The following is a 12,602-nucleotide window of genomic DNA, read 5'->3' as shown; positions in this document are numbered from 1 at the left end:
TGCTGTAACTTACTTTTTCTGAATTCTCCATGTCATTCAGTGCATTTTGTGTTATTTGGTGCATTTGAAGGCTCTGACTAGGAAAGCACTCAGAATCCAGATGGGAAAGCATAAGCTAATTTTATTTCTGGGGCTGATTGTTATCCCAATCTACTCTGCAAAGACAAACACAGAAATACTAAGCGGTTTAAGGCAGCCAGTTGTGCTTGTCTTACTACTGTTAACTGAAAGCGTCTGTATGGATGTGGAGTGCTCATTCAGCAAAATCTACAATACATCCTTTCTGCAACACCCCAGGTTGTGTGAATAAGAGTAAATTGTCTGACATTTTGAGAAATCAAGTAATTCATGGCAATGCGAGAGAGAGAGAGAAGTCAGTTCTATGGAGAATGTGACTACAAAACTATCTAGCATAACCAAAAATACTGTAAAACAGCTCTAATGTACTATCTGGATTCCTTCCTCTTACTAGAAAGATGGTATGTAAGGTTCAGTTGCATTTCAGATTAAGAAAAAACTTTGCAAATGTATGAGAAAGCATGACTTTTTAACCAAACTGAGACACAGAATATAAGATCAGAAGGGTCATTTCTGGTTTAATGGTAAGTATGTGCAAGGTACTTTTGCAGTGAAACCAACTGATTGTTTGAATTGGTTGGATTGTTGGTTGGCTTTGCAGGTTTTTTCATTTTGTTTTTTCTCTCCTTGAATTGATTTTTGTCACTCTTATTTACACTTACTGCATAGTATGGCACAGTTGGAAGCATCTTAAATTTGTAACTGATGTATCTAGGTTATGATGGGCAAATCATGAAATATACAGTGTAGGGTGTTCATCCTCTCCTGGGCCTCACTATAAACACTTATTTTAAAAAAAAAAGAATTAATTTTTGTCCCAGAAGACTTCTCTGAAACTGTGCTATTAACACAAATGCTAATTACTTAAGTGTTAATGAGCGCTGTTAAAAAATTGTATTCATTTACTGCTCTTCTTCATTGTGATTTTTTTCAGCTGAACATAATTTCCTTGTGCATCTTACTGATTTTCTTTTTTCAGAAAGCATAACAATGATAACAAAGACCAGCAACTGAGAAGTTATCAGTTGTGTAGTTATTTTTCTGAAAAAATGTATTGTCAGTGCTAAAAATAGTTTTTTTTCTTAATTATTTTTTTCCCCTGTAAAGGTGTAGCAGAGAAGACACAACTTCTGAAACTAAATGTTCCTGCAACCTTCATGCTTGTGGCTCTGGACGAAGGTCCAGGCCCTCCAATTAAATACCAGTATGCTGAACTGGGGAAGCTATACACTGTTGTGTCACAACTGATCCGTTGTTGCAATGTGTCATCACGGATGCAGTCTTCTATCAATGGTACGGTAAATTTTACGTTTTCCTTAAGTTAATTGAGTATATCAATAAATGTCTTTTGTGCATATTTTGTTAACTGTGTATGAAAAGGATCAGCTGGAAAAATGTTTGACTTTCATGTGTAGTAAAACCTTGTTTAAAGGCAGAAATGTTTGTTCTAGACAAAACTGATTTTATATACTGACAAACTGAAAAAGCAGATGAGACAAACCTTGGCTTACTACTTTAAGATATGGAAAAACATCTAAATAGTGAAGTAGATTTTTGCTGATGCAAAATACTAATGATTTAGTTTAATAGTTTAAACTCATTGCAAGGACTTGCATAAAGGTATTTTGATTCTGAATAGAAAATAATAAATTACTTTCATGTTACCAGGACAAAGTAATCTGTACAGGAAAAAAATATACCAGGTTCTGAAGTACCTAATAGCAGTTACGGGTAAAGAGATATTGCTTTGGATAGCTCTTGAAAATATCCACTTGGTGCTCATTTGCAGTCAGAAAGACAAACAGAAGCCACCACTTTCATTTATAAAAGATTAAGAATCAGCTAGAAATTAGTCTACCACAGTATAAATCATTAATATCCCCACAAGGTGAAGAGAATGCACAGTTACTTTTGAGAAATGGTGACAGAATATTCGGCTATGTGAATTTTATAGCCTGTGTATGTATGTGTTCTATATTAAGCATAGTTTAGAAAACCTAATTAGGAGTCCATAGAGAAGCTATTTAATGGTAAAGTCATTACAGCTCAATGTGTCAGGCTGTAAAGTCAATAGGCTAGAATGTGCTATAGCAAGATTAATGAACTGAAAAATTTACTGTGCTATAATAAGCTGCAGAATCATTTGGTGACTTTGATTTGGTTTTGTTTCCAGTTTATTATTTGAGGATCTGAGGAAAAGATACTCTACCTATGAAAATGAGTCATATATTCACTGTATTCTTAATGTTGTACTTTAAAGAAACAAAAGTTTTGTATGAACATTACTATGTTTATTAATTATCATTACTGTTTTCAGAGTAAATTTATTTTATGCTTTAGCATTGTAAGCTGGGAAAGTTCTTCCTTGGATTTCTAAGCATCCTCCTATAATAAGTGAAAATACAACACTATTAAATCAAGAAACATCAGGAGCAAATCAACAGTCTCTCTACACAAAATGAAGCTTACTAAATAAGCTATATTAATTTTGATTCTTTCATTAGTACTTTTTTATCTATGCTTTAGAGATTCGAACTGGAGTGTTTTATTATAGACATTCCCATTGCCTAGTGAAGTAAATAGACTTAATGTGTCTTAAAATTTGATAGGGTTGGGCCGTGTTACACAAGGTTTGAAGCAGATTCTGGAGATAAGAGGATTCCACCAAGGAAACTCCCAATAATTCCTCCTCTTGCAAGTGAATGTGTTTCCAGTTGTTCTGCACTGATTGTCACTGCATACTCTTTTCTGAGAGGAACTAGTAGTTCTCTTGGGCAGCAAGAGCTGAGCTTCACAATCAGAAAATAGAGTTATTTCATATCATAGTATTTTTCAAAGCAAATTGACTGCTAAATGTACTTTTCCTGTTTTGTTTTTTTTTTTTTATTGATTAGTTACAGCAACTTATATTTTGTTGTCTCTACACACCGAAAGTGTTTTGGTACCTTTTCATCTGGAATAACTGCTTGTTCCAGGTAATCCTCCACTTGCCAACCCTTACGGTGATCCTAATTTATCTCAACCTATAATGGCACTTCAGCAGAACGTAGCAGACATTTTGTTCGTGAGAACCAGTTATGTGAAGAAAATTATTGAAGATTGCAGCAATTCTGAAGAGACCATCAAGTTGCTTCGTTTCTGCTGTTGGGAGAATCCTCAGTTCTCTTCCACTGTCCTCAGTGAACTTCTCTGGCAGGTAAAAATAACTGTTAGGAGGAAGATGGGCATATGAATGTGTATGATGCAAGATCTATATGCATAGGAATGTAATACTATTAAATATTGAGTTCCATAGGATAGTATCTTCTGTCACTATATTTTACTCTTCGGTATACATCATAGTGGAATATTAAAATAAATCCTTTTATAAGTCTAGGAAAGCAGTCAACCGTTTTTGAGTTAGGAACACAGTGTTAAGTCCCTCAGGGCTCCATATTTGTTCCTCAGGGATCTGCATTAGGACTGGTACTGTTTAATATTTTGGTACTGTTTAGTGTTTTCATTTGTGACGTGGACAGTGAGATTGAGTGCACCCCCAGCAAGTTTGTGGATGACACCAAGCTGAGTGGTGCAGTTGACACTTCAGAGGGGAAATGATGTCAGAGGGACCTGAACAGGCTTGAAAGGTGGGCCTTTGTGAATCTCATGAAGTTCAGCAAAACCAATTTAAGGTCCTGGGTCAGGACAATCCCAAACATCAGTACAGGCTGGGTGAAGAATGGATTGAGAGCAGTTCTGTAGAGAAGCACTTGCGAGTACTGGTGGATAAAAAGCTCAACATGAGCCAGCAGTGCATGCCTGCAGCCCAGAAGGCCAACTGCGTCCTGGGCTGAATCAAAAAAACCATGGCCAGCAGGTCAAGGGAGGTGATGCTCCCCCTCTACTCCACTTGTGAAACCCCTCCTGGAGTGCTGAATCTGGGTCTGAGGCTCCCAGCATAGGAGGGAGACGTGGACTTGTTTGGAGCAGGTCCAGAGGAGGGCCACAGAAATGTTCAGAGGACTGGAGCACCTTTTTATGGAGAGGCTGAGAGAGTTGGAGTTGTTTGGCTTAAGGAGAAGTCTCTGGGGGAAGACCTTATAGCAGACTTCCAGTACTTAAAGGGTATCTGCAAGAATGATGGGGGAGGGATTTATTATCAGGGCCTGTAGTGATAGGACAAGGTGTAATGATTTTAAACTAGAAGAGGGGAGATTTATATTAGATACCAGAAATAAATTCTTCACGGTAAGGATGGTGAGGTGCTGGAACAGGTCACCCAGAGAAGCTGTGGATGCCCTATCCCTGGGAGTATTAAAGGCCAGGTTGGATGGGGTTTTGGGCAGCCTGGTCAGGTGGGAGGTGTCCGTGCCCATGGCAGAGGGGGGTTAAAACTAGGTTATCTTTAAAGGTCCTTTCCAAATCAAACCATTCTGTGATTCTAAATAAGTAGGCTGGGGTGTAATGTAAGTGCATTTCATTCAGCTTTTCTCTCATTATTGATAAAATGTCTTCTTTCAATAGAATCAAAATTTAGCATTATTTCTTAAGATCTCCCTTGTATTTATTTTGAGTATGTATGTAAGGTGCTTTTTTTTTTTTTACAAGTCTGCAAAACATACTTGGCTTCAGGCTCAGGAAAGAATCATTATTTGGGGCTGTTTTGTTTTTCCTTTGTAATCTCTGTAGGATTAATCACACTCTTCCACTCCAAATAAGGTTTGTTTATAACTTTCATTAGCTAGTCTTAGATTAGTGCATTTTTTTTCTATGTAAACATAAAGTTTTGTGTGTCTGTTTGGCACTTGAAAAATCATAATAAAATCACTTTACTAATATTTTACTTAGCCATATATTTTGTGGTTTAGTATGGACTTGAACATACTGTCTAAAAGTAGCAATATTAGTGGAAAATACTGTTTTATAATTTTGTGTTTCTAAAAGTATTTTTCAAGGTAGCTTCTCTGGCATCTCATGATTGGTCCAGATGCTTCAGATCAATTGTGTTGGAAACTCATGATAAAAAACTTGTCCTTTACAAAACCTGCTATGTATTAAAGAAAAAAACACCTACCAGCATTTAAACTAATAATAAAGTATGCATTGTATCTTGAAATATTCCTTAAGTTACAGTAAACTTCACATAAATTGTGTTCTTGTATTGCACCATGTAATCTACACGCTTCAAAGAATGCTTTCTTGTGTTCTCTGCATTTTTACTTTTTAAGGTTGCATATTCATACACATATGAGCTTCGACCTTACTTGGATCTGCTTCTGCAAATCCTATTAATTGAGGATTCTTGGCAAACTCACAGGTTTGTAGTTACCTGTCTTTTTATAATTCATTATTATGTTTGATACAGACTGTTTTCCCAGTATTTCTGTTGCTAATCTTTTTCAGAGGTTTGTTTTAAATGTATATGAACCAAAATACAGGGATAAAGCATTTTTTTTCCATTTATCTCAAATGTTGAGACAACTTGAATCTACATTTTAACCTGTATCTTCCTTACTATTGAGAAATTTCCTACTCAGTCCTATAAATGCAAGGTTGTTCACATTCAGGAGATGCTTACTAATGTGCCAGTCAAGCTAAACACATTGGTATTTTCTGTGAGTTGTTTAGATTGATCCTTGGAAACTTGTCATCTAAGAGGGTTCGATGATGTTCTGATCTTATTACTAACAAGCACAACAATCACAGGAGTGATACTGAGACATGGATGAAGTGTGAGCCTGGGAGAAAAGCAGATTTCATAGACAAAAATATTTTCTACGGTCATATTTCAATAGAATTTTCACTAAAATATTAAATACTCACGCAGTTTCAAACCTTGTTTTTGTATGTCTAGAGAATAAAGGTTTTGAAAGCTGAGATTAGAAAAGTGAGATTACTACAAATAATGACTATCCAAGAGAATGCATGCAAGTCAGTTACTTAGAAGTTTTATACAGTAGTAGTAGTAGGTGAGGTAACACAAAGTAAATGCTACTTGTCAATATTTTGAAATATCTCTGTTTCATAATTAGTGAATTTAGATAATACTGGAATTACTAAATCATTTGCAACCATGTCCCATATGGCATTTAAAATATTTTAAGTAAGAGCACACTTAAAAAACTGACAGTAACAGCAAGGGTATTGGAGTCAACTCATATATACTTGTAGACTACACTCTTAGGACTATATTCAATTCATTAGTTGCCTAGCCTTACTTCAGAAGATATTCAGAGAGAAGATGGTGATCTGGCTTAGCACACTCCAAAACCTCAAGACTAGGCTGGAGAGATTTCTTCATCTTCTGTGTAGGAATTACTGCTTAGGTAAGGGATGAGAATGCATTTTATATATATGCACACTTGCATATATATGTATAAGTAATGCATATATAATATAGTTTGTTTATATTTTCTTCCTGCTAAGCAAATACTTCCATAAGAAGTCCTGAGTTCACAGGACGCTGGAGGATGGGCATATTTTAAGAGGTGGGAAGTAAATATATATATATATATATATTAGGGTGGAAATGTAGGTGAGAAGTGTTTGTTTAGGATAGTGCTATGTTAGAAACAATGGAGTATGGAGGAGGTTAAATGTTGCAGTATGACTCGCTATACTTAAAGATGTACATCACTGTTATTCTTGAGACTGCCATCTTAAATATAGTGTTCCTTGAAATTGTGCTAGGCCTCAGCAGAGGGGAGTATAAAGTTGCCAACTGCAATCACCCTCTGATTTTTTGCTGCCACTTCTGGCAGTAGCTTGGAGCACTGGTCTCTGTCCTGTTCTTAGTTTTCCTCTGATAATCATAGTTTAATAAGTAGTGTAACTACTACATAATTAAATAGCGTGACTGTCCATAGTAAATAGTAATCTCTTCCAACTTATAGAAAATAAGAATCATCTGGTCTTAAACAGCACGCATCCTTCAGTTGCTCCTTGTATTGTCTTACTGAGATGTCTGCTGCTGTTCTTTGGTATCAGACCCTCTCATAGATTTCTCTTGATTTGAGAAGTTAACGTTCCAGGACACTCTCCTTGTTGCAACCTCTTTACAGGTAGTTGAAGAGAGCAATGAGGTCTCCCCTCAGTCTCTGTCAGACTAAACAACCCCAGTTTCCTCAGCTGCTCTTCATGACTCTTGTTTTCTAGTCCCATCACCAGCTTCGTTGCTCTTCTCTGCACACACTCAAGCAACTCAATATCTTTCTCGTAGTGAGGCCTAGGATGTCTGCTGCCTGGGGACTATTTGCTGATTATTGACAAAGATGAAACAAAAAGAGGTCTACTACTTTTCCTGCAATGAACATAGCTCTTAGAGATGCTGACAGTGTAGGTTCCGTGTCTCCCTCCAATGGTTTTTCAAAGCCAAAAAGTGTGTGAATTTGGAAACCCTGCAAGAAGTGAAGATGGAGATTAATTCCCCTACCCATTGTTCAAGAGCAGAAGGCACTTTTACCAAAGTCAGAATATTTAGAATGAGTTATCCCTTTTATAATTGCACTGTAAGTGAAGCCTGAATTTTAACCCTTGATTTTTGTGTTTTGGTTGTTGTTTTTTTTTTGTAGGATTCACAATGCACTTAAGGGTATCCCAGATGATAGGGATGGACTGTTTGACACCATTCAGCGCTCTAAGAACCATTATCAGAAAAGAGCTTACCAGTGTATAAAGTGCATGGTAGCCCTCTTCAGCAACTGTCCTGTAGCCTACCAGATTCTTCAGGTAATAACTTTTTCTGTCTCTTCCTGCTTTTTCTCCAGTTCTGTGTAAAAATAAAATAAAATATAAAATAAATTCAATTCATTGACTTAATGAAATTTTGACTTTCAAGTGAAACTCATGCAGACTTTCTAATATCATAAGGTCAGTATTTTGAATTGAGAGCAGTTTGATTAAACTTGCATTCATGTGATGCAGCTGCAAACTGCTCAGATTTCATTTCAAATTGGAAGTTTCTTTGTGCAAAAAAGAATGTTTGAGGGAGTCTTATAAGCAGCATAGTGGTGGCCTGGTGATGTCGGTGGTCTGTTCTCTTGAGCTGATGTATAGGAAGAGAAATACATTTCTCTTCTGAAATAAAATAATTCTGAAGTATTAACTTTTCATCTGCAGAGCAATGGAGATTTGAAGAGAAAGTGGACCTGGGCAGTAGAATGGCTTGGAGATGAGCTTGAGCGTAGACCATACACTGGCAATCCCCAATACACCTATAATAATTGGTCTCCACCAATACAAAGCAATGAAACATCGAACGGCTACTTCCTAGAGAGATCACACAGTGCTAGAATGACTCTTGCAAAAGCTTGTGAACTCTGCCCAGAGGAGGTAAAGAACTAATTTGACATCTGTTAAAAACTTTGAGTAAAACATTTCTGTAAATAAGCAATCAATAAGGAGTTACACTTTTGTTGGCTTTACTTACATACTCCTGTGTTTTTTTCACTTCTTGTACTGTTTTTACGCAAATTTGTCCTGTAAAAATTAGCAATATAGAATTAAAATTGACCATTTAAAGTAGATTATGAATTATTAAAAAAAATCTAATTTTTTCCCAATAATATGTTAATAGTGGGAATTTTTATACAATTAAGCATTATATGTAATAAATACAGTTTCTATACAATACAACAGGACTTGACGCTCTTAAAGGTCTTTTCTAACCTAAATGATTCTGTGATTCTGTAAGTTATAAGTGATACTGGGGACAGGGGGCATGTCTTTTCTTTGAGCATGCCTGAAATGATCAATTGCACATTGGATTGGTTCTGGATAGAATAATCATAGTATGTTTTACCTAAGTAGATAAAATGTTTTTTCAAACTTTAGGAACCAGACGATCCTGATGCCCCAGATGAACATGAGTCTTCTCCACCTGAAGATGCCCCATTGTATCCCCATTCACCTGGTTCCCAGTATCAACAGGTAAAAGCTAGAGAGTTTGACCCTTTATTTAGAGTCCCAGGATAGCTTTTTTAGTTAGCATTCATGATAGCTCAAATTACAGGCATTTAGCCAGAAGCATGTTACTATGAAATATCACCCTTGGAGAAATAAAGATTCAGCTCCATTTTGCCAGGAATGGTTTCGTCACCAGTTTCACGTGAGAATTTTTGTGTTACCAGATCAGAGATTAATCATCCATAGAAACAGCAGGGGGACAGACATCATCCTAGGCTCATGCATACTAAATCTGATTCTGTCATATTTGTTCATGTTGATATTTTGTGAGTAGTTCTCTTTTTTTTCTTTAATTTAAAATCAAGTCCCAACACCTAATTTTCAGTTTGAGTAATTGGAAGGCTTTCATAAAAAATGGGTGTCTTTGTGATGTGTAACTTGATATGAACACTGACCTGCAAATCTCAAGTACATGCGAAATCTAAATCTGTTTTAGGCTAAGTGGCTGCTTTGTTAATCTACCAGTGGAAAGCCAAATCTGAAAGAAATCCTAACAAGATTTTTTTTTTTAATGGATTTGACTAAATTAGTAGATCCCCTCCTTAGATGCCATTTTTTCTTTGTTCCAATTAATTTTATATATTCTGAATCTGCTAATTTAATTTCCTCTCCTGCCCAAACCTATTTTCCCTCCATCTTGCTTTCCTTACTTGGTGTTCTCAGCAGAGCAGTTGGTAAGTCATGCAGATTTTCCCACTCCTTTCTGAGCTCCTGAGTTCAGACACATACTGTAACCTCACCATTATCTGTGTGATGTGTTCACTTTCTTGCAATAGACAGCATTTCTCACTAACACGCACAATCCTCATGTTCCTAATTTCTCCACAGTTGTTTAAACTCTGCAAAACAATAGGTAGATAAGATGTATTTTCATTTTCCAGCTGTGTGTAGACTGTTTTAAATTGGGACAGAGCATCTGGAGAAAACAGCTGGTCTAGATTTCATTCAGTTCTGTAACACTGAAGTTTGCCCTCTTAAAGATTGAAGTATGCTACACAGATACAGATACGGTTTTTCTATCGTCTTAGGAAAAACATTCACGCTAGTTGAATGTGTCAGTAAGATGTGCACAGGTTAATGCCCAGACCACATAAGCAGCCTCTTCTAGTCTCCTTTTTTTTCTGCTTTTGCTTTGCATGTAAATGTTTTTTACTCAAAGGCTGACATTACTATTTAATCCTTTTAACTTTACAAATTGAAAGTCTGTTTACGTTCTGTGTAAGTTAAAGGTAAGTGAGGGATGTGATTCAGAGGAATGAAGGAACTGATGTATGTCCATACAGATACTACTACAGAAGTTCAGTGTGCTCGATGATACTTTTCAGTAGTTTGAATGTAGAGGCGAAAACCAAGGAACTGGTTAGGAAACAGTCCACAGGTTTAATGTCTTTTTAAAATGTTTATGCTTTATTACAGAATAACCATGTGCATGGACAGCCATATACAGGCCCGGCAGCACATCATATGAACAACCCTCAGCGAACTGGCCAACGAGCACAAGAAAATTTTGAAGGCAGTGAAGAAGTTTCCCCGCCTCAGACAAAAGATTAGTGAAATGCACATAATCAATTAACTCGCTCCATCAAGACTGTGCACCCAGGCCTTACAGTCCAACCTTTCTCTGTGTCTGGCTAATATTTAAAACTAGAAAAACTATTCCTAATCAACATGGAGTGGAGAGTCTATTCACTGTCTTATCTGCAGAAAATTGCTGTCAATATATAACCCGCCTGCAGTGGAAAGTGTATAGTGTTTTGTAATAAATGGCCTGATGCTAATGTGTAAATGGCAAAGGTGTATATAGTATATTAATGTTTGACTGTTAATTCTTAAGCAAGAAACATTTTTTTTGTCTTGATGAGACTCACAGATCTACAAAAAAAAAATCTTGATATATCTGCTGCGCTCTGCAACCAGTGTTGCCTGCCTCATGGCAGTTGGATCAACTCCTTTACGAAAAAGCCTATCCATGTCAACCACAAAAATAGTTTCATGTTAATTCTTTGCCACTGGAGTCGATTTTACTATGAGCAACCGTAATGGCTGGTAACCTTTTAATTATTTGGTTGATGTGGAAAATTGGTGATGTAACATTGTTTCTAGATCTTTTTTCATTGCCTTTTTCATTCTGGTATTAGGTTAATCACTTTTGAAGCTATAGTTATGCTGTAACATTTAGCATGGCTTCACACCAAGTTAGTGTAGCCAATGAGGGGGAAAAAAAAGTGACAGCAGTTGTCCCAATGTGACAACTGTATCGCTCAGAACTTTTTCTTCTTACACCTAGACTATAAAATGGGGAGGGAAAACGTGACAAACAAGTGGTTTTCAGTTTCACATGTGTTCCTCACATCTCTGATGTTTGACAGTTCTGTCTCTGGGTGGGATAAAGAACACTTAGTTTTCAGTAATAGGAATTTAAAAGATTTAAAACAAATATGCAAAAATTTGCTATGCCAGGATGCCTGGAGCATAATAGACTGTATTTGGTGTGCTTGTTTTGTTTCTTTGGTAGAGCTTATTAGATAAACTTCTAACACTTTCCTTCTACTGCATCCCAGTGAAGTGGAAGTCAACAAAATCACACAGTACTTGTGAGTGCCACTGCACCAAGTTAACTTGCTGGTTTTCTGCTCGTTCACAGTTCTACTTGAAAGCAAGAATTGTCTTAGCTCTTTATCCATATACAGGAAATCTTAACATTAGAAGCAGGGTTTAATTATAAAAGAAACTACTGGTTAGTCAACTGCAATTCTGAGGTATCTCTATTCCAGAATAAACATTTGTTTAAAGACTTCAAGAAACGCATCAGTAAATACTGTATTTAAATGAAAATTGGTAACTTGAATGTGTGTAATTTTTTTGGAACCTGTCTAAAAACCAAATACCCCTGCAAAACAGATACAGCCCACCCTATACTATTTAAATATTTTGCTGTTTTATTTTATAGAAATTATTTTGCTGAATTCACAAATAGAATTTGATTTAAGAAGAATGTTTTGTCCTGTGGTGTGTGTGTTTGTTTTTTGTTTTTCTTTTTTTGGTGTTTTTTTTTGGTTGTTTTTGTTTTTTAATGGACTGCACAGAAAGATGAATTCTGTGCAGTGGCACTATGCTGAATTCTGGAACAACAGTCACATTGAGATTTCTGTGCACACAAAAAAAAAATTGGCCCTTAAGAATAAAAGTAATCAGGACAATTACACTGTAAAAGTTTCTTAATGTGATTTATCTTGTACTTTTTGTATGTTTTTATATATACATATATATATTTAATGAGCACAAGCTTGATGGTGTTTTTTACAAATGAGTTGATAGAAACAAAGCTGCTTATCAAATTAAAGATCTGTAGTTTTGAAACGAACAAAGGAAAATTCAGTTGCAAGTGCATTCTTATGCATTTAGTATAAGGAAGGGACACAGGTTTAAGAGTATGCTATGTAGCGATGATCACTTTTACGCTTCCATGTTTTCTCTAGTGCTCGAGTTAATTCAGATTTTTTCATAGTTTTTTAGTAATACTATTTTACCTGGACTCAGTAAATCTGGGGAAAGTTTTCCCATTTATGTTTGGGAACGCT

General features: G+C 36.1%; 1 protein-coding gene across 4 annotated transcripts in view; it reads left to right on the top strand.

Annotated features, from left to right (window-relative positions):
* The window catches only part of USP9X (ubiquitin specific peptidase 9 X-linked), a 102,106-nt gene extending 89,880 nt beyond the window's left edge, over positions 1 to 12,226 (top strand). For all 4 annotated transcript variants that reach the window (XM_083821160.1, XM_083821158.1, XM_083821161.1 and 1 more), the window contains exons 39-45: positions 1,186 to 1,371; positions 3,054 to 3,274; positions 5,286 to 5,374; positions 7,629 to 7,785; positions 8,176 to 8,388; positions 8,890 to 8,985; positions 10,438 to 12,226. In XM_083821160.1, the coding sequence (XP_083677286.1) occupies positions 1,186 to 1,371; positions 3,054 to 3,274; positions 5,286 to 5,374; positions 7,629 to 7,785; positions 8,176 to 8,388; positions 8,890 to 8,985; positions 10,438 to 10,572 (1,097 nt within the window). In that variant the 3' untranslated portion in view covers positions 10,573 to 12,226. The remainder of the gene's footprint in view (positions 1 to 1,185; positions 1,372 to 3,053; positions 3,275 to 5,285; positions 5,375 to 7,628; positions 7,786 to 8,175; positions 8,389 to 8,889; positions 8,986 to 10,437) is intronic.
* Positions 12,227 to 12,602: the final 376 nt, after the last annotated feature.

This window comes from Anser anser, assembly GCF_964211835.1.
Source record: "Anser anser genome assembly, chromosome: 1".
NCBI lineage: Eukaryota > Metazoa > Chordata > Aves > Anseriformes > Anatidae > Anser > Anser anser.
Note: the sequence above shows the minus strand (reverse complement) of the source record. Positions and strands in the feature narration are given on the sequence as shown.